Source organism: Pelophylax lessonae (assembly GCF_965119305.1).
Source record: "Pelophylax lessonae genome assembly, chromosome: 10".
Taxonomy (NCBI): Eukaryota; Metazoa; Chordata; class Amphibia; order Anura; family Ranidae; genus Pelophylax; species Pelophylax lessonae.
In genome coordinates, this window is record NC_138777.1 from 36,248,641 (window position 1) to 36,270,582 (window position 21,942).

Genomic DNA, 21,942 nt, shown 5'->3' on the forward strand with positions numbered 1-21,942 from the left:
TTAGAAGCACCTTCTTAAATTGACAGGACTAATCTGTGTACCACATGAGTACCTACTGTAGCCAGTGGATTTTTGGTTGATATTCTGTCTCTATCATTTAAAATACACCTAATGATAAAAAATATAGACCCTTAATTTCTTTGTAAGTGAGCAAACTTACAAAATCTGCAGGGGATTAAACAATAATTTTCCCCAATGTAGTGCTCCCCCTGTCACACCTTTCTTCGTTGTTGCTACAGCAAAACACCTGGTGTTGGCTGGAGTTAACACTTACAGATGCCGATGATGCAACAATGCCAAGCCCAAGTACCACATCATGGGATTAGATGACGTACTTCACCACACCTGAAATCTCTAGGTACTGTATACTGACGTGGCTATTAAAAACATAGAGCGGCGTGGGGGCACTCTAAAGATGAGTATAACTGGGTTGGTGGTAGGGTTTAAACTAAAGAGACCCTGTCAAAAAATGACCAAGCACATATCTGTAAAGAAGGAACCTGCTGCCTCCACCACTTCTCGAACCCTGGGAAAACACCTCCTGAAGTCGCAGGAAAACGAACAGTTCCAAGAATGTCAATCTTCGTGGTCCCTCCTCCCTTCCTTTCAATGCCAGAGACAGTGGGGTCAGCAGGATGAACCAGTGAGAACTGCAGAGTCACATAAGGGTTGGTTTTCTAGTTGAATTTAGAGGATGGTTTCTCTGGATCAGAGCAGTGTTCAGCAGGGAGAAAGGAATTCTGTTTCTTCTCAACTGGTACGTGCTTGGTTCAGAGTTTTATCATTCTGTGACTGGTCTCTTTAAAGCAAATCAGTTGCTAGACCATTCATTTCAATTACAATCCTCCCATAAGATTACATGCGCATTTACCATATCTTATACATGTTGTTTACCTTCTGTTCGTAGACATCCAAAAGCTCTGAGATTGCTGTTGGGTGCCTCCATCTTGGATGTGATGTTAGCAGCCCCAGCAGACTCGGAACTCTCCGTGTCATTATACTGTTCCCCAGTGGCGGCTGGTGCTCAAAATTTTTTGGGGGGCACAAACAGAAAAGTGAGTGACCAGCGAGCTCCCAATCAATGCAGAGTGCCACAGCGTGCCCCCAATCAATGCAGAGCGCCACAGTGTGCCCCCAATCAATGCAGAGCTCCACAGCATGCCCCCCAATGAATGCAGAATGCCACAGCGTGCCCCCCAATCAATGCAGAGCTCCACAGCATGCCCCCCAATCAATGCAGAATGCCACAGCGTGCCCCCCAATCAATGCAGAATGCCACAGCGTGCCCCCAATCAATGCAGAGTGCCACAGCATGCCCCCCAATCAATGCAGAATGCCACAGCGTGCCCCCCAATCAATGCAGAATGCCACAGCGTGCCCCCAATCAATGCAGAGTGCCACAGCATGCCCCCCAATCAATGCAGAATGCCACAGCATGCCCCCCAATCAATGTAGAGTGCCACAACGTGCCCCCAATCAATGCAGAGTGCCACAGTGTGTCCCCCAATCAATGCAGAGTGCCACAGCATGCCCCCATCAATGCAAAGTGCCACAGCATGCCCCCAATCAATGCAGAGCGCCATAGTGTGCCCCCAATCAATGCAGAGTGCCACATCATGCCCCCCAATCAATGCAGAATGCCACAGCTTGCCCCCGCAATCAATGCAGAGCGCCACAGCTTGCCCCCAATCATTGCAGAGTGCCACAGCATGCCCCCATCAATGCAGAGACCAGCGTGCGTGCCCCCTTCAATGCAGTGTGGGCCCCCCCCCCCCCGAGACCAATGCACTTACCTGGCGGTGGCCTCTCTTCAGTCCCGGCGGCGGCTTCTCCTCACTCTGTCCCCCGGCGCGTCTCCTGCAGTCCTCCCGCTCCCGCCTCCTCCTCGGCCAATGGCATGGGGTTTGCCTTGCAGCCAATCAGGAAGCATGTATCGGACGCACTTCCTGATTGGCCAGGAGGAGGATCGGTGTGGCAATAGCGAATTTTCATTCGCTATTGTCACACAATGGGTGGGCTCGGGGAAGCACTGCTCTGCGCCCCGAGCCCACCCTTTGCATCACCCTATTAGAGCCTCTGGCTCTAATCAGGTGATGTAAAAAAAAAAAAAAACCCCATTAAGCTCCATGCGTCCGGCGCCCTGCATGCAGATTAGGGGGCCGGATGCATGGATGGGGGTGCGGTGCCCCTGCGCCCCCAACACACCGGCCACCACTGCTCTTCTCCAGCAGCTGAATAAAGGGTTATATAGCAAGGTGATGGGAGGGGCAGAGGAGGTGGGCCAGCACAGAATGGATTCCCAGAGGAGGAAGGGGCTATGATGTACAAGGAAGTAGGGGGCTATGCTAGGAAATTGACTCCTCCTTAAACTATCAAATTTACTAGTAAGTACAAAGGCTCATCATTGCTAGTGAATAAAAAATATTTATGTCAAATGCTGCAAGGAAGTATTTAAAAGTTAAGGATCTCTTTAAAGTCATAGTCCTTGAAAAATATAGTAAATGCACCAGCAACAATAATATAAAGTGTATTTATTAAATTTTAGCATTCCGACCTGCAGAGAATTTAAACTGCTTCATAAGTGTAACGCACAGGCTGTATTGCTTCCCCCCGTCCCAGGGCCGCACAGAGATACTGACATTCTGTAATGGGGCTGGAAGAAGTAATGAATAAACTACAAGTGCAGTGCCTGCTCTGCTGTGGTAATTCAGGTAAGGGGGAGCGGTTTATATTTGGGGGTGCAACATGAAACAAGGTCTACAAGGTAGACAATGCCTTTAAAGAAGCGTTGTCAATATGTAGATATTGGGCAAGACAGGGTCTCTTTAGTTTATCCTGGCAGTATCTAAACTACTAGCTGGGTCCGTCCCAGTGCCATCAAAGGGCGAATGGCTGATCTTTTAATGGTCACGCTAAGTAACTCTGGAAAATCTTATTCCCTGATAAATCATGGCAAACATGGCTCTTGCAGTCAATGAGCTGTCATCTGGCAGCAATTTAACGCTCCTTTTCTATCTAGTAACTTGTGATCTGAATAGCAGTCGTCCATAACCTCCGTTTTATGGTGTATCCATTCCGTGAAGAGCGCCGTGGCAGCCGTAAGGCGAAATACCGTGTACTAGAATAGTTTCCTTGTCTGCTCAAGTTATTAAATTTCCCAGAAAGATATTTGGAAGAAACATTTCCATCCTTCACCTCTAAAATCCTTCCTGCTTTTTGTTGCCTTCGGTATGGCTGAGTGGAAGAATATAAAGGAGGGCTCTGCGCCAACAGGTTATTCATGTCTGCTCTTCAAGAATAATGACAGGTTTTATTTTTAATGGCCTTAGTCTGCTCTCTGATCTGGAATATGTCTTATTTTATGTGTTATTTGGAGCTGCTACATAAAAAAATGGGCATTGTTTGTCGCAACTAGTTAAGATATTAATTTACTCTGTCTAATCCTAAGGCTCCATTCACATATAGGCGTTTCGGATCATGGGCAGAATTGCCACGATTCTGCCCACGATTCTGAACCATTGCAAGTCGTGGGACACCAGAGCGATTCCCATGACTTGCAATGGCACCCCAAATGTGGCACGATTTTGCCGTGATTGTAGCCCGACGAATCGCGGTAAAATCACGCAAACAAAATTGGGGTATGCCTGACCCCCAAAAGAAGTTCTTGTACTTCTTGCGATTCTGTTTGCGTAATTTTACCGCAATTCGTCAGGTGACAATCGCGGCAAAATCGTGGCGCATTTGGGGTGCCATTGCAACTGACGGGAATCGCTCGGGCATCCCGTGACTTGCAATGGTTCGGAATCGTGGCAATTCTGCCTGCGATCCGAAATGCCTATATGTGAATAGAGCCTAAATTATTTTAAAGGGGGAAGTATAATTGTTAGGAGCAAACTTAAAGCCCAACTCAGGGCAAAAAAAATATTTTCCCATGAAGTGAGGCTGTGCCTGCACTGCAGAGTTGTATAAAGTATTTGAAACCCATACTTGAGTAAAAGTACAAGTGCTCGATCAAAAAGTGACTTGAGTAGAAGTGGAAGTGCTCTATCAAAAAGTGACTTGAGTAGAAGTACTAAAGTATTCAACATTTTTTGTACTTAAGTATTGCAAGTAGTTTTTTAAAACATTTTGCTACTCAAGTACTGAAAGTAAAAGTACAAGTAGTTTTGAAAAAAAAAATTGCTACTCAAGTACTGAAAGTAAAAGTACAAGTACTGTGTTATGTAGTTATTAAAGAAAGAAGTCAAAAGTTTGAACATCATATTGTTTTTTATTATTTCAAATGCAGCTTTTATTTATACATACAGTAGCTTTTATTTTCGTATGCGCTGATACTACACATGTTTTGAGCTTCATGAAACCTGCCATCTACTGTTCTGGCAGTGTTAATTTTTATAATTGTAACAAGTAACTATGCAGCACAAAAAAAAAATATCGGAGTAGAAGTATTGAAATCATCGAAAAAATGTAGTAAAGTAAAAGTGGAAGTAGGAGAAAAAAATTCTACTCCAGGAAAGTACAGATACCGCCTTTCGGTACTTAAGTACAGTAGTGAAGTAGTTCTACTTAGTTACTATACATCTCTGCTGCACTGCTTGGGTCAAATGCTCCTTTGTCCAGGGCTGAGCAAAAAACTACTCATTCGTTTCTTTGATTCTCTGGAAAATGGCGCTCCCACAGTCCAATGGTGGACTGTTCCTGGTCTATGGAGCCTGCTCTGGGCGTGATGACGTCAGGAACCGTTCACTATTTCAAGACCACTGGAGCATGGGGGTGCCGGACTGGTACTTGTGGAGGGAGGATTAAATTAGTAACTGTATATCTCCACTCTCTTCTCCCCTGGAAAAAAACAAGCATTTAACCCTTGCAGAAAAAAAAAGCATTTAACCCATTTAGTGCTGGCACAGCCCCACTGCATGGGAAAAAAAAGTTTTGTCCTGAGTAGGGCTTTAAGTGGAACTCCAGTCAATAGACACTGTACATATAGGTAAGTGGTTTTACCTAGGAAAATAAGGGCTTAAACTGTTTACAGTTTGCCCTTCTTGGTTCAACCCTTCCCCCTTCATCACCATGCTAATGACATTAAAAAAAAATTCTGTTTTCATTACATACCTCATTTTAGACCCAGTGATGTCTGCTCTCTGTGCTTTTCTAAGCAATGCAGACAGATCATGACTGGTGGGAGGAGCCATATATAGCTTCCTGAAAACCGCAAACTGCCCTAGGCGCCACCCACGTGCAATGCTGAACATCCATGACTGAAAGAACTGATATCCAACAAATTGAAGTTGGAAGAGAAGTGGTTTAACCTTAAACTATGTGGGGGGTTCTTTACTGTCAGAGTGGTAAGACTGTGGAACTCCCTTCCACAGTTGGTGGTGTCAGCAGAGTGTCAATAATTTAAAAAAACTTTGAGATGGGGATCTTAGCGAACGCAATATACAGGGATATAGAATGGTATTGAGATAATACACACCCACGCAGGTTGAACTGGATGGACTGGTGTCTTTATTCCACCTTACCAACTATGTAAGTATGTATGAAAGGGGTGGGCTAGGGACAGTCAAGCTGGGGAGGAAAGGGCTAAATTAGGGGTTCTCAACCTTTTGAAGAGCAAGGGCCACTTAAGTGATTTGGTAACTGGTTGGGGGTCACAATGAAATGAAATGGTTCAGAATTTCAAATTCTTTATTTTGAATAGCATAATGAACATTTTTCTCCTGCAGCCGCTGAATGCCTATGGGAGGGAGAGGAGTAGCTGGCTTTCAGTTGCTTCAAGAGGAAAATGGAGGGGATCGGCTTCTGTATATGCCGCCCCCGTCGCCCCTCCTGTCCAAGTGTAAAACAGAATGAGACAGGGAGGTCATGCTGCCGGGGCCAGCTCGATGCATTCTGACGCTCTGCAAGGCCGGGCCGCTATGCCCAGATTGCAATCAACAGGTCGCTGACCCTGGGCATGCGCTTCCCTGATTTGAGCTGAAGTGGACAGACCATGGACTTTTTAGGCTATCTCTGTCCACGAGAGATTTGCATGTATTAACGGAGCTCGGTGGTTCTCAACTCTGGTCCTCAGGACCCACTAACAGGCCAGATTTTAAGTATTACCTTGGGGAGGTGCAGACTAGAGCAGTGGTCCTCAACTCCAGTCCTCGGGGCCCATTAACAGGCCAGGTTTGCAAGATAACTAAATTACATCACAGGTGATCTAATTTGCTGCGCTGTGGTTGCAGTATTCTAGTCTGCATCTCCCCAAGGTAATACTTAAAATCAGGCCTGTTAGTGGGCCCTGAGGACCAGAGTTGAGGACCAATGGACTAGAGCAGTGGTCCTCAACCCTGGTCCTCAGGGCCCACTAACAGGCCAGGTTTGCAAGATAACTGAAATACATCCCAGGTGATATCATTTGCTGCTCAGTGATTGCAGTACTCTAGTCTGCATCTCCCCAAGGTGATACTTAAAATCTGGCCTGTTGGAGGGCCCTGAGGACCGGAGTTGAGGACCACTGGACTAGAGTACTGCAATCAATGAGCAGCAAAGTATATCACCTGTGATTTATTTCAGTTATCTTGCAAACCTGGCCTGTTGGTAGGTCCCGAGGACCGGAGTTGAGAACCACTGAGTCGTAGCTTATTGAAGCTCAGCTCAGCTATAGCCCAATATTGGGACATGCCCCTTTGCTATCTTCTCTTACATCAACAGCACCACCCTGTGATGATGTCATTTATCTTATTTCTTCCTTGGTTTGAGGGAGGTTGAGGTCCACATCAGAGGGCTCCGAGGGCAACAGGTTGAGCACCCCTGGGCTAGATGATTCTCTATGTCCTCCAGCCAGGAAATGAGGTGGGCTCTATCTGAAGCAACAGCTTCTAATGCACATTGTAATGAACTTGTGCGGTAAAATCAGAGTAAGCCATTTCAGTTCAGGAGAAAACCCTGTACAATTGCAAAAGACTGAAGGGAAGGCTGGAGGTAATCTGTAAATTAGTTCTGCTGCCTCTGCCAAACACACTCTGCCAAGCCTTATAATCAACAGGGTGACACCACTGTTCATTTCTGCAGCCTTTCAGCTTCTTGTATCACCCGTGTGCCCACCGAAGCCTCCATGCTCTAGTATGTGTCCATGTCTGTCTGTCCCATTCCTCGGCCTTGGCTGCTCCTTCTCCCCTCTGCTTATTACCAGGATCACCGGTATCTGGTAACCTTAGCTACGTTCTTCAATGGCCTTGGCTGCTCCTTCTCCCCTCTGCTTATCACCAGGATCACCAGGATCTGGTAACCTTAGCTACGTTCTTCAATGGCCTTGGCAGGTTTGCAATTCTATACTATTTTGGTTGTCTTTTAGTAATGAATCCATGATAAGGAGTGTAAAGGAAAGCCTTGGGCCTCCCCACTGCTAAGGGTGCTGATGCTATTCCAGGTTTGAGATAAAGTTGACCTAAAATGTGAGTTTCCCATGAAACAATAAGGTATTTGTTACCAAATCACTTTATCCTTCTTAATAAAATACCGCTTCTTTCTTACTTCAAATTAAAAACTGCCAAGCCAATGCATGTGACCTAAAATCTGGGCAAAGATCACATGGACCTTCAGGTGCACTATGGTGTTTCACTTCATTAGAGGTTGCATTTAGGTTCAATTAGAGAATATATATTATAATTAATAGAGTAACTCCACTTTTGTTGAGAAAAAAACATTTCCCCCTGAGTAATCTATGTACATTACAAGGATTTCAACAAACTTTGTTGCTGATTCCTACCCTTTGTTATTCTGAAGAAATAACTGTTTGTCTTTGTCCAAGTGAATCTAATAGGAGTGATTTTATAATTATCAATCAGATGCTGCACCTGCAGGGCTCTAATGAGGAAAGTGGCAGGGTCTGCATCTCTTTAGATGTGATTTCCCATTGGTAGTATCTCTCCAAAAATGAAATGTTTGTTACAGGGGGTGCCCAAATTTTTACTTGTATCTTAGTGCAGTCTTCTGGGAAAATCGGTGAGCCAATCACACAAGCAGGAATTGACATATCTGGGGGGCGTTCTGTACACATTCTGTATACAGAACACCTCCAGGTAGACATATTGCATTGCATTTTACAGAAAATGACAGCGTTACAGATTTAATTACCATTTAATTTCAATATGACTTGTGCAGCAACTGTATGTGCTATATTATTTTTTTTTATTTTCTATTTTTTCTCCAAGAAAGTGAAGTTACCCTTTAAGTCTATGTCATGCAATGAAATTCTTGTGACCAATTATCCATTTTGTTTTTTTTTTTTATAGAACAATTGTAGTGTAAAAAATATTGTTTTGTCTTGTAATTGGAATGGCGCCAAGCCCACTGATTTCATTTTGTCTTTTAGGTGTCCTCTCACTCCCTCCATACTTCAGCCCATATAAAGACAATTCTGTTGCCAGAGATGACACCACTGACGCGTACACGCACCTTGAACTGCGCACTTTGGAACAATCACTCCTCGCCACATGTGTTGGAAGCATCTCAGAGCTGAGTGAGTAGGGAAAATAATATTGAAGAAATGAAGCATTTCATTGGAAATTAGATATACTGTATAATATATACTGAACAAAATTATAAATGCAACACTTGTTTTTGCCCCCATTTTTCATGAGCTGAACTCAAAGATCTAAAAATAAAACGGGATTCATCCGTGAAGAGAACACCTCTCCAAAGTGCCAGATGATATTGAATGTGAGCATTTTCCCACTCAAGTCAGTTACGACGACGAACTGCAGTCAGGTGGAGACCCCGATGAGGACGAGGAGCATGCAGATGAGCTTCCCTGAGACGGTTTCTGACAGTTTGTGCAGAAATTCTTTGGTTATGCAAACCGATTGTTGCAGCAGCTGTCCAGGTGGCTGGTCTCAGGCGATTTTGGAGGTGAAGATGTTGGATGTGGAGGTCCTGGGCTGGTGTGGTTACACGTGGTCTGCGGTTGTGAGGCCGGTTGGATGTACTGCCAAATTCTCTGAAACACCTTTGGAGACGGCTTATGGTAGAGAAATGAACATTCAATTCAGGGACAACAGCTCTGGTGGACATTCCTGCAGTCAGCATGCCAATTGTACACTCCCTCAAAACTTGTGACATCTGTGGCAATGTGCTGTGTGATAAAACAGCACATTTTAGAGTGGCCTTTTATTGTGGCCAGCCTAAGGCACACCTGTGCAATAATCATGCTGTCTAATCAGCACCTTGATATGCCACACCTGTGAGGTTGATGGATTATCTTGGCAAAGGAGAAGTGCTCACTAACATTTTAGATTTAGACAGATTTGTGAACAAAATTTGAGAGAAATAGGCCTTTTATGTACATAGAAAAAGTCTTAGATCTTTGAGGTCAGCTCATGAAAAATGGGGGCAAAAACAAAAGTGTTGCGTTTATAATTTTATTCAGTGTATACTATAATTGATGTGGCAAAGGGAAAAAATAGACCAAGCACATCTAACTAGTGTGTGGAGAGGTGCAGCGTGGTGCAGCAGCAGTAAACACTCGGAGACCTGATGCAAGAACAGAACTAACTGTTTTGTAGTTTAAGTCCAAGCAAACACAACACCCGGTGGGGAGACAACCCGACAAAGTGCACTCACAGGATGTTGCAGAGAACAGGGTAGCAGCAGGTCTCGGGTGCTCTGACAGCGTCTGTCTTGAGGAATAGAATGCGTCCAAATGGGGAGGCTTCCAGGAAGCATGGCGTATCCCTGCTCTTTCCTTACTCCTCTTGAACCTTTCCCTACCGCTATCAGGGTCCCTGTCAGATGGGTGACCTTTACCTGCACTACAAAATGTGGTCACTTCCCCCACCTATAACTGGTCTTAACAGTAAGGAGTAATGGAAGGGCAAATGCACACCAAGCCAGGGCCTTAAATAGTCTCTGCCTGATCCAAGATGGCTGCCAGTGTCACATTGGGCGGCAGCATCTAATCGGATATCTCCCCTAGTGACCCAGGAAACAATAGAGGAACCATGTTCCTCTTGACTTCACCTCCAACTGCAGTGAAGAAAATAGACTGCATCTGCTTTCAAGTGCAGACAACCTGATTGGGGCCAAAGAGTTTAAAAACAAAAGTGGTCAATCGGGTTTAGGAAAGCAACCTATTATCATTTAATTAATACAATGAGATCAAATCAGCCCTGCTTCAATTTTTCGAATGTAGCTGGGAAACCTGGTCTTTCATATATCAGCATCTCACGGACAAGGATATATTTAACAATAGAAGTCCAAGTGGCAAAATCTGGTGGAGTAAAAGCAATCCATCATTGTGCTATAAGGTTTTGGACCAGACCTATGTCTTGTGTGCAGATATTTGCACTGAGGATGGAAAATTTGTTAGGCAAAGCAGGCACAACGTAAAATCTAGGGGGGTATGCAGTCTGGAAGACTATATTAATCAGGTTTAGCACAACTAACATGTAGTGGGGAAAACTTTCAGATCTCAAAAACATTTGAAGAAGGTCTTCTGGCACCTGTCCACATCTTCCACATGTCAGATTGGGCCTACAGCCATACTGGTACAATTTTTTATGGGGTACGATAGGTTTTATGACAGCCATCCTTAACCAGGGTTCCTTAGAGCCCTAGGGCTCCTCCAGAGGTTTGTAAGGGTTCCTTGAGCTGTGGACGATTTACCTCCGATATGATAATGCCTAGGCAGTTCCAGGGCCAAGCCGCATGGCAGAGCCAGCTGCATGACACCATGATCTAGCTGTCTGTAAGGGTGGTGACCTGACCACCAAGGGCAATGGATGTAAGTGGTCTTTTTCCCACTCATCCCAATGAATTGCATTTAACAGGGGTTCACTGAGACAAGCAAAATATTTTAAGGGTTTCTTTTGGGGTAAAAAGGTTGAGAGAGGCAGTCCTATGCAAAATAAACAGCTGGGTAAGCTTTTTGGACAATGACACCATCAGTAGTGCCTCTAGGGTGAATGCCCACTGCTTACCTGATATCTCACCTAGATCCTCCCCCCATGGAGGATAATTATTAGTGTTTAGAACTGCAGTAAGGATAGTGTCATAAAGTGGTTATAAAGGTTCATTTAACACATCATACTTACCTGCTCTGTGCAATGGTTTACACAGAGCAGCCCTGATCCCCTCTTCTCAGGTCCACTGCTGTCACTCCTGGCTCCTTCCCCCTGCCAAGTGCCCCCCATTGCTCTGAGCTATGCTTTTGGCTGTGCTGTGTTGACCATCATCTATGACATTGTCCATAGCTATCTCTGAAGGCTACAGCACCACGCCGCTCTATGTTATGAACAATAGAATTGGGTCCAGGTTCCATAGTCCTGTCTTGTTTATGTTATCCTGATACAGAAGGGTTAGTGAGCGTTGTCACCCTAGGACAGGTAGCGTGTTACTTGCAGGATCACCAGGGTCAAATTTAAAGGAAAATAAAGCTTGAAAAACTAAAACAAATGCAGCTACTAGCTTTTAGAGTCCATTCACACTAGCGCGACTTGTCAGGCGACCAAGTCGCCTGACAAGTCGCGGTTAGTCGCTCGCCATTGAGTAGTACAGGACCCGTTCTAATAGGAGCGACACAAGTCGCTCCGACTTTGAAAAAGGGTCCTGTACTACTTTGGGGCGACCTGGAGGCGACTTGCATTGACTTCAATTATATGAAGTCCGTGCAAGTCTCGCCGAAGTCGCAGTGCACGCTGTGCACCGCGACTTCACAGGTCGCCCCACAAAATCGTGTCACGCCAGTCTGAATGGGCGCTTAGGGGCTGGTAAGGTACAATATATTACATTTTTATTTTTTGGTTTAGATACGCTTTACATTGTTACACTCTGCAGTTGACCCCAGGTACATAAACTGAGGGTACATGTAGCATGTGGCTCTGAATATGATATTTATTCATCATGAAAGGGAATTCTTTATTCATGTCTTTGTGTTGTAGGTGACCTGGTATCCCGGGCCATGCACCACATGCAGTGTCTTAACACATTGAGGCCCGGCATGAGCCCAGTACGCCAAGCCCGCCACCCCCAGCAGCACATCACCTGGTCCCCAGGCTCCCTGCACACACTGTACTACTTCCTGCGCTGCTCACAGATGGAATCCATGGAGAATCCCAACCTGGACCCCCCCAGAATGGCACTTCACAATGAGAGGTAAGGATGCCTGAATATGTGACTTGGCAACTTTGCATCTAAAATGCAACAATTCAGAATACATTTTCTTATGATGTATTACTCTAATTCGTTTAAGAATGACGTAAAAGATTCAGATGAATAGAGAAATAAATTAGAGGACAAAAGCAGAAGTGAGTGACTAAATTTTGGTCTAAACATTTTCCCTGTGTTTTGTATGTGCCAGTGTGTAGCTAAAGACTGTCTTTCTATCTGTGTCCCATCATGTAGAATTTTCTGGCGCCGGTCCCTTGGACAATGGACAGGGACACAGACAACAACAAAATGCTAACAAAGGCTGCGATTGTTCCTTAATCTACAAACATGTATTTCTTTCTCGTTCATTGAGGGACGCAGGAAGTCTTAAACTTTCAGGTTATACTGCCACCTACAGGAGGATTGTACACTAACAAACAAAAAAAAAATTGTAGACCAGCCCAGGGTATAATCTCTCCTACTACCAGCATGATTTTTGCTACTGTCCTAGTAGGATGGATGGATTTTATCTCTCTCTATTTTTTACTAGCACTTTTTTCTTCAATCAGGATTCTACACCACTGCTGGAGGCTTTCCTTCCAATTCACAGTGATCCATAGTTGCCAACATTTGAAAAAAATTTCCAGGGACACTTTGCAGCACAGCTATCGATTACTTACCACACCCACTTCCATGAAGCTCCGCCCACTCCGCATAATTATTCTCTGCCTGCTTATCATCAGATTATAGGGTCTACTCAATAAAGAGAGAATTACAGGAAATTGAAAAGGGAATTTCAAATTTAAGGGCAAAGTGGAAGAGTTGGAATAATTCTCCCATTCAGCAGCACTACTTCTGCCTAAAGTTTAAAATTCTCATCACAATTCCCTGCAATTCTAAAATGTGAAATGTGCTCAGGTGTGACCATACAAATAATGTAATATGGAAATATAAATAAAGTGCAAGGTGTAAATAATTACCTTAAACCTAATTATACTATCTGCTATAATTAGGTTTTAGTGCCGGTTCACACTACCGCGGCACGACTTCGGGGGCGGCCTGTGAAGTTGCGTGCACTGCGACTTCACCGCGACTTGTACGGACTTCATATAATGAATGTCAATGCAAGTCGCTCCGATGTCGCCCCGAAGTAGTACAGGAACTACTTTCTAAGTCGGAGCGACTTGAGTCGCTCCTATTAGAACGGTTCCCGTAGCACTGCATGGACCGCGACTTGTCAGTCTGACCAGTCGCCTGACAAGTCGCGGTAGTGTGAATGGGCAGTTATCGCACCTATTTACACCTTGCACTTTATTTATATTTCCATATTACATTTTTTTGTATGGTCACACCTGAGCACATTTCACACTTTATTCACCTGTCATGTTACCAGATATTTTTTCACATAAGCTTGTTGCTTTCATCCTACCTACCTTCATGTCTGTGAATGTGTCTTCACTCTCCAGGGGTCCTTCTTTGCCCTGCTGTGGCGACTGGCACCGGCGAGGCGCTGCCGAGAACGAGTGCCTTTGATTTAAAAATGGCGCCAATTGGCGCCATTACGTAACTGCTCATACGCCCGCCCGATCTTCTACGAGCTTTCCCGAGCCCGGCAGGTATTTGAACGGCGTATGCGCAGTTACGATGTCGGCCCGCAACAATCGGGCAGCCCGATTACCGGCGCTTGCCGGGACAATGTAAATTACCCGGGACAGGCTCCTATTTCCCAGGACTGTCCTGGCAAAAACGGGACAGTTGGCAAGTATGAGTGATCCATCATGGTCATCCTCAGCTTAGCTTTTTGGACCACAGCCCATCCAGGCACCTTCGGACTGGACAATTTGGGGCTAGCCATGAAGTGGCTTTTGGGAACTAGGTTCTGCATGCAGAGCCTTTCTGACTCCGTTCTGGTTTAATTTCCCACCAGTAGTTAAATGCGCTAGTGGGAGTGTTGATATCGCCTGGGTGGAGTCTGGCCTGCAATTTGTGTTGTCTTTCCCCCCAATACAATATTGAGGAAGCATTTCCCTAGTACTACTCCTGTCTGTAAGAGCCATGTAGAACTTTAATCTTCAGTCTTTTCCTGATGCCCTTCTACTATTGTCACCTTCAGCCATCTGACCTTCTGGCCCTACAACTGCTACTAGCTGACTGGTTTTCGTGGGGTCTCAAGCAGGGCTGTCTTTTCCATTGGGCACGCCCGGCGGTTGCCCAGGGGCCCCACTTGCCAAGGGGCCCCCCACACAGGGTGGCAATTACACTGCCCCCCCAGGCCAGTCTCCAGATTAGTTTACCTGGTGGTCTAGGGCCCCCCCCCCGTTGTCCGCCGGGCCCCCCCGCTGTCCTCCGGTGGCTCTGAGTCTCCCTGCACACTGGTTGCTAGGAAGGCCAGCCGATTGGCATCTAACCAGTGACGTTCTTAGAGGACCCATCATGCACAGCGGAGGAGGATTCTCCTCGTCGGCTCGTCCTCCTCTCTCCGCGCCTAGAAGATGGGCTCCACCCACCTCCTCCCTTCATGTGCTGTGCAGCCGTTGTGGAAGGTAAGCAGACTGCTGCAGCGTCTTGATTTTTTTTTTCTCACTCTCTCTCCATCGACTGCCTGTGCCATCCTTGTCCTGCCCTATATATCCTCTGTGTGCTGTGTGTGCCATCCTATTCCCTCTCTCTCTCTCTCTCCCCCTCTCCCTCCCTCTCTCTCCCCTCTCTATCTCCCCCCCTCTTTCTCCCCCTCTCTCCCCCCCTCTCTCTCTCCCCCTCTCTCTTTCTCCCCCCCCCCTCTCTCTCTCTCTCTCTCTCTCTCTCTCCCTCTCTCTCTCCCCCCCTCTCTCTCTCTCTCTCCCCCTCTCTCTTTCTCTCCCCCTCTCTCTCTCCCTCTCTCCCTCTCTCTCTCTCTCTCTCTCTCCCTCTCTCTCTCCCTCTCTCTCTCTCGGGGCCCCAGTGCACTGCATTGCCCGGGGGCCTATAAGGCTCTTAAGATGGCACTGGTCTCAAGGCTGTGCAACTTATCCAAACCTACTCGTTGCCTAACTCAGCTGCATCCTGCAACATGTCTGATTTTAGACAATGAGGAGGGTTGGGAGAGAGTCCCACTGTTTCAAGTGCCCCACTGTGGTGCCTTTGGGACCGGAAGGGTGTTATTTGCAGGATCACAAGGTGAAAATAACATAAAAAAATTGAGAAGTAAAAACCAATGCAGCCACCTAATCTCAGTACTGGTAAGCTGCTTTATATTACATTTATGTGTTTGAGTTTAGATACCCTTTTAGGCAATATGACAGTGCAAGGCCCTGACACTCTGAAAATGTAGGAGAAAATGACATAGGATTTGCATTAAGCCTTGATGAGAGGTTCCAGATTAATATTTCTGAGCTCAGCTGAGCTGTGTTTTTGGCTTTCTCTGGATTCTGTAAACCTGGATCGGGGGCCTGGTGCTTGAAGGTGCAAAAGTGTCTTGGGTGGGACGGAACCTTCAATCCTATGTCTGGATTTTTCTGATGCCAGCAGTCTGTGTGAGTACTCGGTCATTATATACTTTAGCCTGAGTACAGCTAAGGGTTCCCAGTTTGGAGACAGCTCCCATATTGGAGACGTGAGGGACTAGTAAGAGGAGAAAAAAAATAAGAAAGAAAAACAGCACAAAAACCCTATTAAACTGTTAAATAATAAAAAAAATGTAATAAATAAATAAAAAAAATAATAGGGAAAAAAATAGAGAAAATAAAAATACATTGGAAAAAAATAAACAAAAATAATAAAAATAAAAATCCTAAATGAAATATGAAAATTGAATAAATCCAATGCATCCATTAAATTTTCTATTTTCATATTTCATTCAGTATTTTTTTTGTTTATTTATTTTATTTTCAATGTATTCTTCATTTTTTTATAAATTATTTTTATTTTATTTATTTTTTTTATTCAACAGTTTTTAGTGGGGTTTTTGCATTTTTTTCTTTTCTTTTTTTGCCTCATTTACTAGCTTTCACTGTTTTTCTCACAGCTGCATTTACTTCACATTATACATTAAATAATTATCGGTTGGGTAGTAGCGCTGTTATTGTGTTTTTTTACTTGTTTTTTAGTAGGAGGAGGAGCAGTGCTGCTAACAAGGTAGCTCAGTATTTTCAGATAACTATTCACATTGATGTAGAAGAACCCCTGTGTGGGCAACTGATGTTTATGTGAACTTTTCGTTTGTTCAATAAAAGTGAGCTACCATGCCCTAAGGCTCCATTCACACCTGGGCGTTTTTGAGTGTTTTTCAGCTCCAAAAACGCTCAAAAAAAAAAACATTCCAAAACGCCCAACAAGTAAAACCCCATTCATTTAAATGGCCCCTGTTCACATCTGAGCGTTTTGCAAAACGCCTGTAGCTGAAAAAAGTACATGAGCTTCTTTTTGGGCTGATTACCAGCGTTTTTGATAGATGTCAATGCCTGCCTCCAAAAACGCCTGAAAAAAAAGCCTGAAAATCGCAGTAAAATCGCGGTAAAAAACATGCGAAAACGCTACGCTCAAATGCAAAAAAACGCACACAAAAAAATTGCGGGACGCATTACGCCCAAAAAAGTACAAGATTTCTTTGGAGCGTAATGCGTCCCGTGATTTTTTTGCGCAATGTTACCGCGATTCGGCAGGCGGAAATCGCGGCAACATCACACAGCGTTTGGGGTGCTATTGCAAATCACGGGCAACGCACATGCGTCCCGCGATTTGCAATGATTTCCGGATTGCGGGCGGATTGCGGGCGAATCGCGGCGATTCTGCCCGCGATCAATACGCTGACATGTGAATGCAGCCTTACAGATATAAGATCATCCTTACCCTATCCAGTTGGTGATCCCAATTTCTTCAGCCATCCCCTGAGGGAAAATCAATTGGCCTATCTGAATTTGTCTGACCCTTCCAAGGTAAGCCAGCTTCAGAAAAGCTGCCCATCCACATTCAAAACCAAGTGTACTCAGGTGATCCAAGCATGGATTTTTATGGAAAGATTTATGTAAGATGGAGCTTTTCAACAGTTGGACCAAGACTACGTTGAGGCATCTTCTGATGCCTGCAGGTGGCTTCATATTACTTATTATTACTTATGCTGGCTTATCTTGGTTGGTTATATTTTATGTACAAGCTGCAATGCCGAAACTTTCCAGCAGGTGAAGTTGAGTGATTAGAAAACTTTATCTCTGCACTCTGGGTCAACTTTGAAGGAGTGCATGTGGGGGGCAGCCTGTGTGTGCATTACTACTCTGGGGGGTCTTTAGCAAACATGGAATTTCCAGGATTCTTTGAAATCCCCCACTAAGGCTAATAGGTTGTTTTGGATGATGGCACGTCATTAAATAAAAGCCTGTACGTGTTTCCCTTTCTCTGGATAGATTTTCTCAGTAATTCCATCTCCTGTGACACGTGCTTCATACAGCTGCAGAAACATCTCCTCTCAAAAGTTCAAATGGGGACATCAGCCAAGCCCCCTACCTTGTTGCCACCCCATTCCAGATTACACAATGTGAAACATTGCAGACCCCTCTACTGCTGTGTCCCCAAACTGCTTCCATGTGTTCCTGTGAAATCAATATCATCCGCACCTAATAAAGAACAGCTAAGAGCTCACTGACGCTGTACCTCACGGGGGGATAGTGTACTCAGCGGACACGGGTTCATGGTGATCACACATAGTTATACTGGATTAACAGCTAATGGATGCTGATGGCAGATAGAGATAAATGGACCCATCTACAACGCTGTTTTGGATTGATCATCATGGCTTGTTATCCACACAGCCTGAATACAGTTCCTTCGCAGATTCTGATTTCTACATCTGCTACCATTTTTACTAATGCTATTATTATTTCAAGTAGATAGATGACAAAAAAACAGTTCCTGGTGTTTTCCTACTATTACTACATGCCTAATGTATAGGCTGCATTCTCAATATTGTCACCACTGTCCCAAGAAAGGATAGGCTGCATTCTTGGTGATGACACCGCTCTCCTGAGAAAGGATAGGCTGCATTCTTGGTGATGACACTGGTCTTTCGTAAAAAAGATATGCTGCATTCTCAGTGATGTCACCGCTCTCCTGAGAAAGGATAGGCTGCATTCTTTGTGATGACACTGGTCTTCCATAAAAGGATAGGATCATAGGATGCATACTTGGTGATGTCACTGGTCTTTCATGAAAGGATAGGCTGCATTCTTGGTAATGTGTCCACTCTTCTGAGAAAGGATAGGCTGCATTCTTGGTAATGTCACTGGTCTTCCGTAAAAGGATAGGCTACATCCTTGGTGATGACACTGGTCTTCCGTGAAAAAGATAGGCTGCATTCTCAGTGATGTCACCGCTCTCCTGAGAAAGGATAGGCTGCAGTCTTGGTGATGTCACTGGTTTTCCATAAAAGGATAGGCTGCATTCTTGGTGATTACACTGGTCTTCCATAAAAGGATAGGCTGCATTCTTGGTAATGTCACCGCTCTTCTGAGAAACGATAAGGATAGGTAGGCTGCAGTCTTGGTGATGTCACTGGTTTTCCATAAAAGGATAGGCTGCAGTCTTGGTGATGTCACTGGTTTTCCATAAAAGGATAGGCTGCATTCTTGGTGATGTCACTGGTCTTCCGTAAAAGGATAGGCTGCATTCTTGGTGATGACACTGGTCTTTCGTAAAAAAGATAGGCTGCATTCTCAGTGATGTCACCGCTCTCCTGAGAAAGGATAGGCTGCATTCTTGGTGATGTCACTGGTCTTTCATGAAAGGATAGGCTGCATTCTTGGTAATGTGTCCACTCTTCTGAGAAAGGATAGGCTGCATTCTTGGTAATGTCACTGGTCTTCCGTAAAAGGATAGGCTACATCCTTGGTGATGACACTGGTCTTCCGTGAAAAAGATAGGCTGCATTCTCAGTGATGTCACCGCTCTCCTGAGAAAGGATAGGCTTCAGTCTTGGTGATGTCACTGGTTTTCCATAAAAGGATAGGCTGCATTCTTGGTGATTACACTGGTCTTCCATAAAAGGATAGGCTGCATTCTTGGTAATGTCACCGCTCTTCTGAGAAACGATAAGCGGCATTCTTGGTGATGTCACTGGTCTTCCGTAAAAGGATAGGCTGCATTCTTGGTGATGACACTGGTCTTCCATAAAATGATAGGCTGCATACTTGGTGATGTCATTGGTCTTTCCTGAAAGGATAGGCTGCATTCTTGGTGATGTCACTGGTTTTCCGTAAAAGGATAGGCTGCATTCTTGATGATGTCAATGGTCTTTCCTGAAACGATAGGTTGCATTCTTGGTGATATCACTGGTTTTCCGTAAAAGGATAGGCTGCATTCTTGATGATGTCAATGGTCTTTCCTGAAACGATAGGTTGCATTCTTGGTGATATCACTGGTCTTCCGTAAAAGGATAGGCTGCTTTCTTGATGATGTCAATGGTCTTTCCTGAAATGATAGGTTGCATTCTTGGTGATGTCACTGGTCTTCCGTAAAAGGATAGGTTGCATTCTTGATGATGTCTCCGCTCTTCTGAGAAAGGATAGGCTGTATTCTTGGTGATGTCACTGATCTTCCATGAAAGGATAGGCTGCATTCTTGGTAATGTCACCGCTCTTCTGAGAAAGGATAGGTTGCATTCTTAGTGATGTCATTGGTCTTCCATAAAAGGATAGGCTGTATACTTGGTGATGTCACTGGTCTTCCGTAAAAGGATAGGCTGCATTCTTGATGATGTCACTGGTCTTTCGTAAAAGGATAAGCTGCATTATTGGTAATGTCGCTGGTCTTCCGTAAAATGGTAGGCTGCGTTCTTGGTTATGTCACCGCTCTCCTGAGAAAGAATAGGCTGCGTTCTTGGTGATGTCACTGGTCTTCCATAAAAGGATAGGCTGCATTCTTCGTGATATCACTGGTCTTTCGTGAAAGGATAGGTTGCATTCTTGGTAATGTCATCAGACTTTCATGATCAGATGCATTTCTTTTTTATATTTCTTTTTTTTTTTTTTATTGAAAGGTGTGTAGAGTTATACACACAAAAATTGTGCCATCTAATAAAGTCCCGGGAAATCTAATATTTGATTTTGGTTAAGAAACTCAGTGCATAGAATATCACAATGTAAAAATTAAAGGTATATAGAAGCCACATGTTTCAAAACTCACCTGGATCTGTGCGCACCTAAGAAGAACATTTTGGATGTATATATGGGAAATAGGAAGTGGAGGAGAATGAGAAAAGGGGAGTAGAGAAGATAGAGAATGAGAGGAGGGGAAAGAATTGGGGGGGGGGGCATTGAAGGGGGTCACCACTGGGGGAGCAATTGAGAATAGGCTGCATTTTTAGTGATGTCACCAGTCTCTTGTGAAAGGATAGCCTGCATTCTTAGTGATGTCACAGGTCTCTTGTCTCTTGTGCATAGATAGGCTGCATTTCTAGTGATGTCACCAGTCTCTCATGAATGGATAGGCTGCTTTCTTACTGATGTCACTGGTCTTTCAAAAATGTATAGGCTGCATTCTTAGTGATCTCACCTGTCACATGAATGAATTTGTTGCATTCTTAGTGATGTCACAGTTCCCTTGTGAATAGATGTGATGTCAGCGGTCTCATGTTAAAATATAGGCTCCTTTCTCAGTGATGTCATTGGTCTCTAGTAAATGTATAGGCTGCTTTGTTAGTGATGTTCCAAGTCTCTTGTGAAAGGATCGGCTGAATTCTCAGTATTGCCACTTGTCCCTTGTGAATAGAGAAGCTGAATTCTCTGTGATGTCACTGTTCCCTCATGAATGAATAGGCTGCTTTCTTAATGATGTCACCAGTCTCTTGTGAAAGGATAAACTGCATTCTAAGTGATGGCGCTGGTCCTTCGTGAATGTATAGGTTGCTTTCTCAGTAATGTTATGGGTCTCCTGTGAATGGATAGTAATGTCACTAATGCCTTGTGAATGGATAAGTTGCATTCTCAGTGATGTCACTGGTCCCTTTCGTGAATGGATAATCTGCTTTCTCAGTGATGTAATTGGTCTTTTGTGACTGCATTGGCTGTATGTTCAGCAATGTCACTGGTCTCTTATGAATGGATAGGTCTGTGCTCACAATGATGTCCCTAGTGTCTAGTGAATTCATAGGCCACATTCTCAGTGATGTCACTGGTCTCCTGTAAATGGATACAGAAGGAGGGCTGAAGAGCAGGAGCACATACTAAGAGGTTAGAATCCAAAGGTTGTTTATTTCATTTAGAATATATCCACAGGATCTGTGCGTGTAGCCAATGTGTTTGGGGGTCCAAGCTGTCCCCTTTATTAGGATTTCCATGGTATATACAATGGCAAATTACATATGCTGATGAGCATTCCATTAAATACCTTGCAGCATAATTTTAATAATCCCCTAATTTTCCATTCTACAAGCAATATGGGCCCTGATGAAGCTTTGGACTTCTAAAATGTTTTGGTTACATCTGCACATCCTATGTATACCTTTTTTTGTGAAATAATTGGACTTCTTGGGTGTGGTGCTTCTGCACTTCATTCTTCCCCCATCTTCATCCTAAAGGGGCTTTGAGAGTTCTTCTCTACTGGAGAACTGCCTGCTCAACATTAAAATGCTGCAAATCACCAACTCTACATGACCTATGGAGAATTACTCTAAGCTTTTAGCGCAACCTGTCCATCTCTCATAAATGAAATGGATAGGCTGCATTCTCAATGTCACTGGAATCTCGTGAATGGATAGGTTGCATTACCAGTGGTGTCACTGGTATTTCATGAATAGATAGGCTGCATTCTCAGTGATGTCACTAGTATCTCGTGAATGTATAG

General features: G+C 44.4%; 1 protein-coding gene across 1 annotated transcript in view; it reads left to right on the forward strand.

The window, feature by feature from the left end:
• Positions 1-21,942, forward strand: part of ABTB2 (ankyrin repeat and BTB domain containing 2) — a 179,439-nt gene that overhangs the window by 103,151 nt on the left and 54,346 nt on the right. Inside the window, exons 2-3 of the mRNA XM_082269867.1 lie at positions 8,363-8,509; positions 11,925-12,138. Of these exons, the coding sequence (XP_082125993.1) occupies positions 8,363-8,509; positions 11,925-12,138 (361 nt within the window). The remainder of the gene's footprint in view (positions 1-8,362; positions 8,510-11,924; positions 12,139-21,942) is intronic.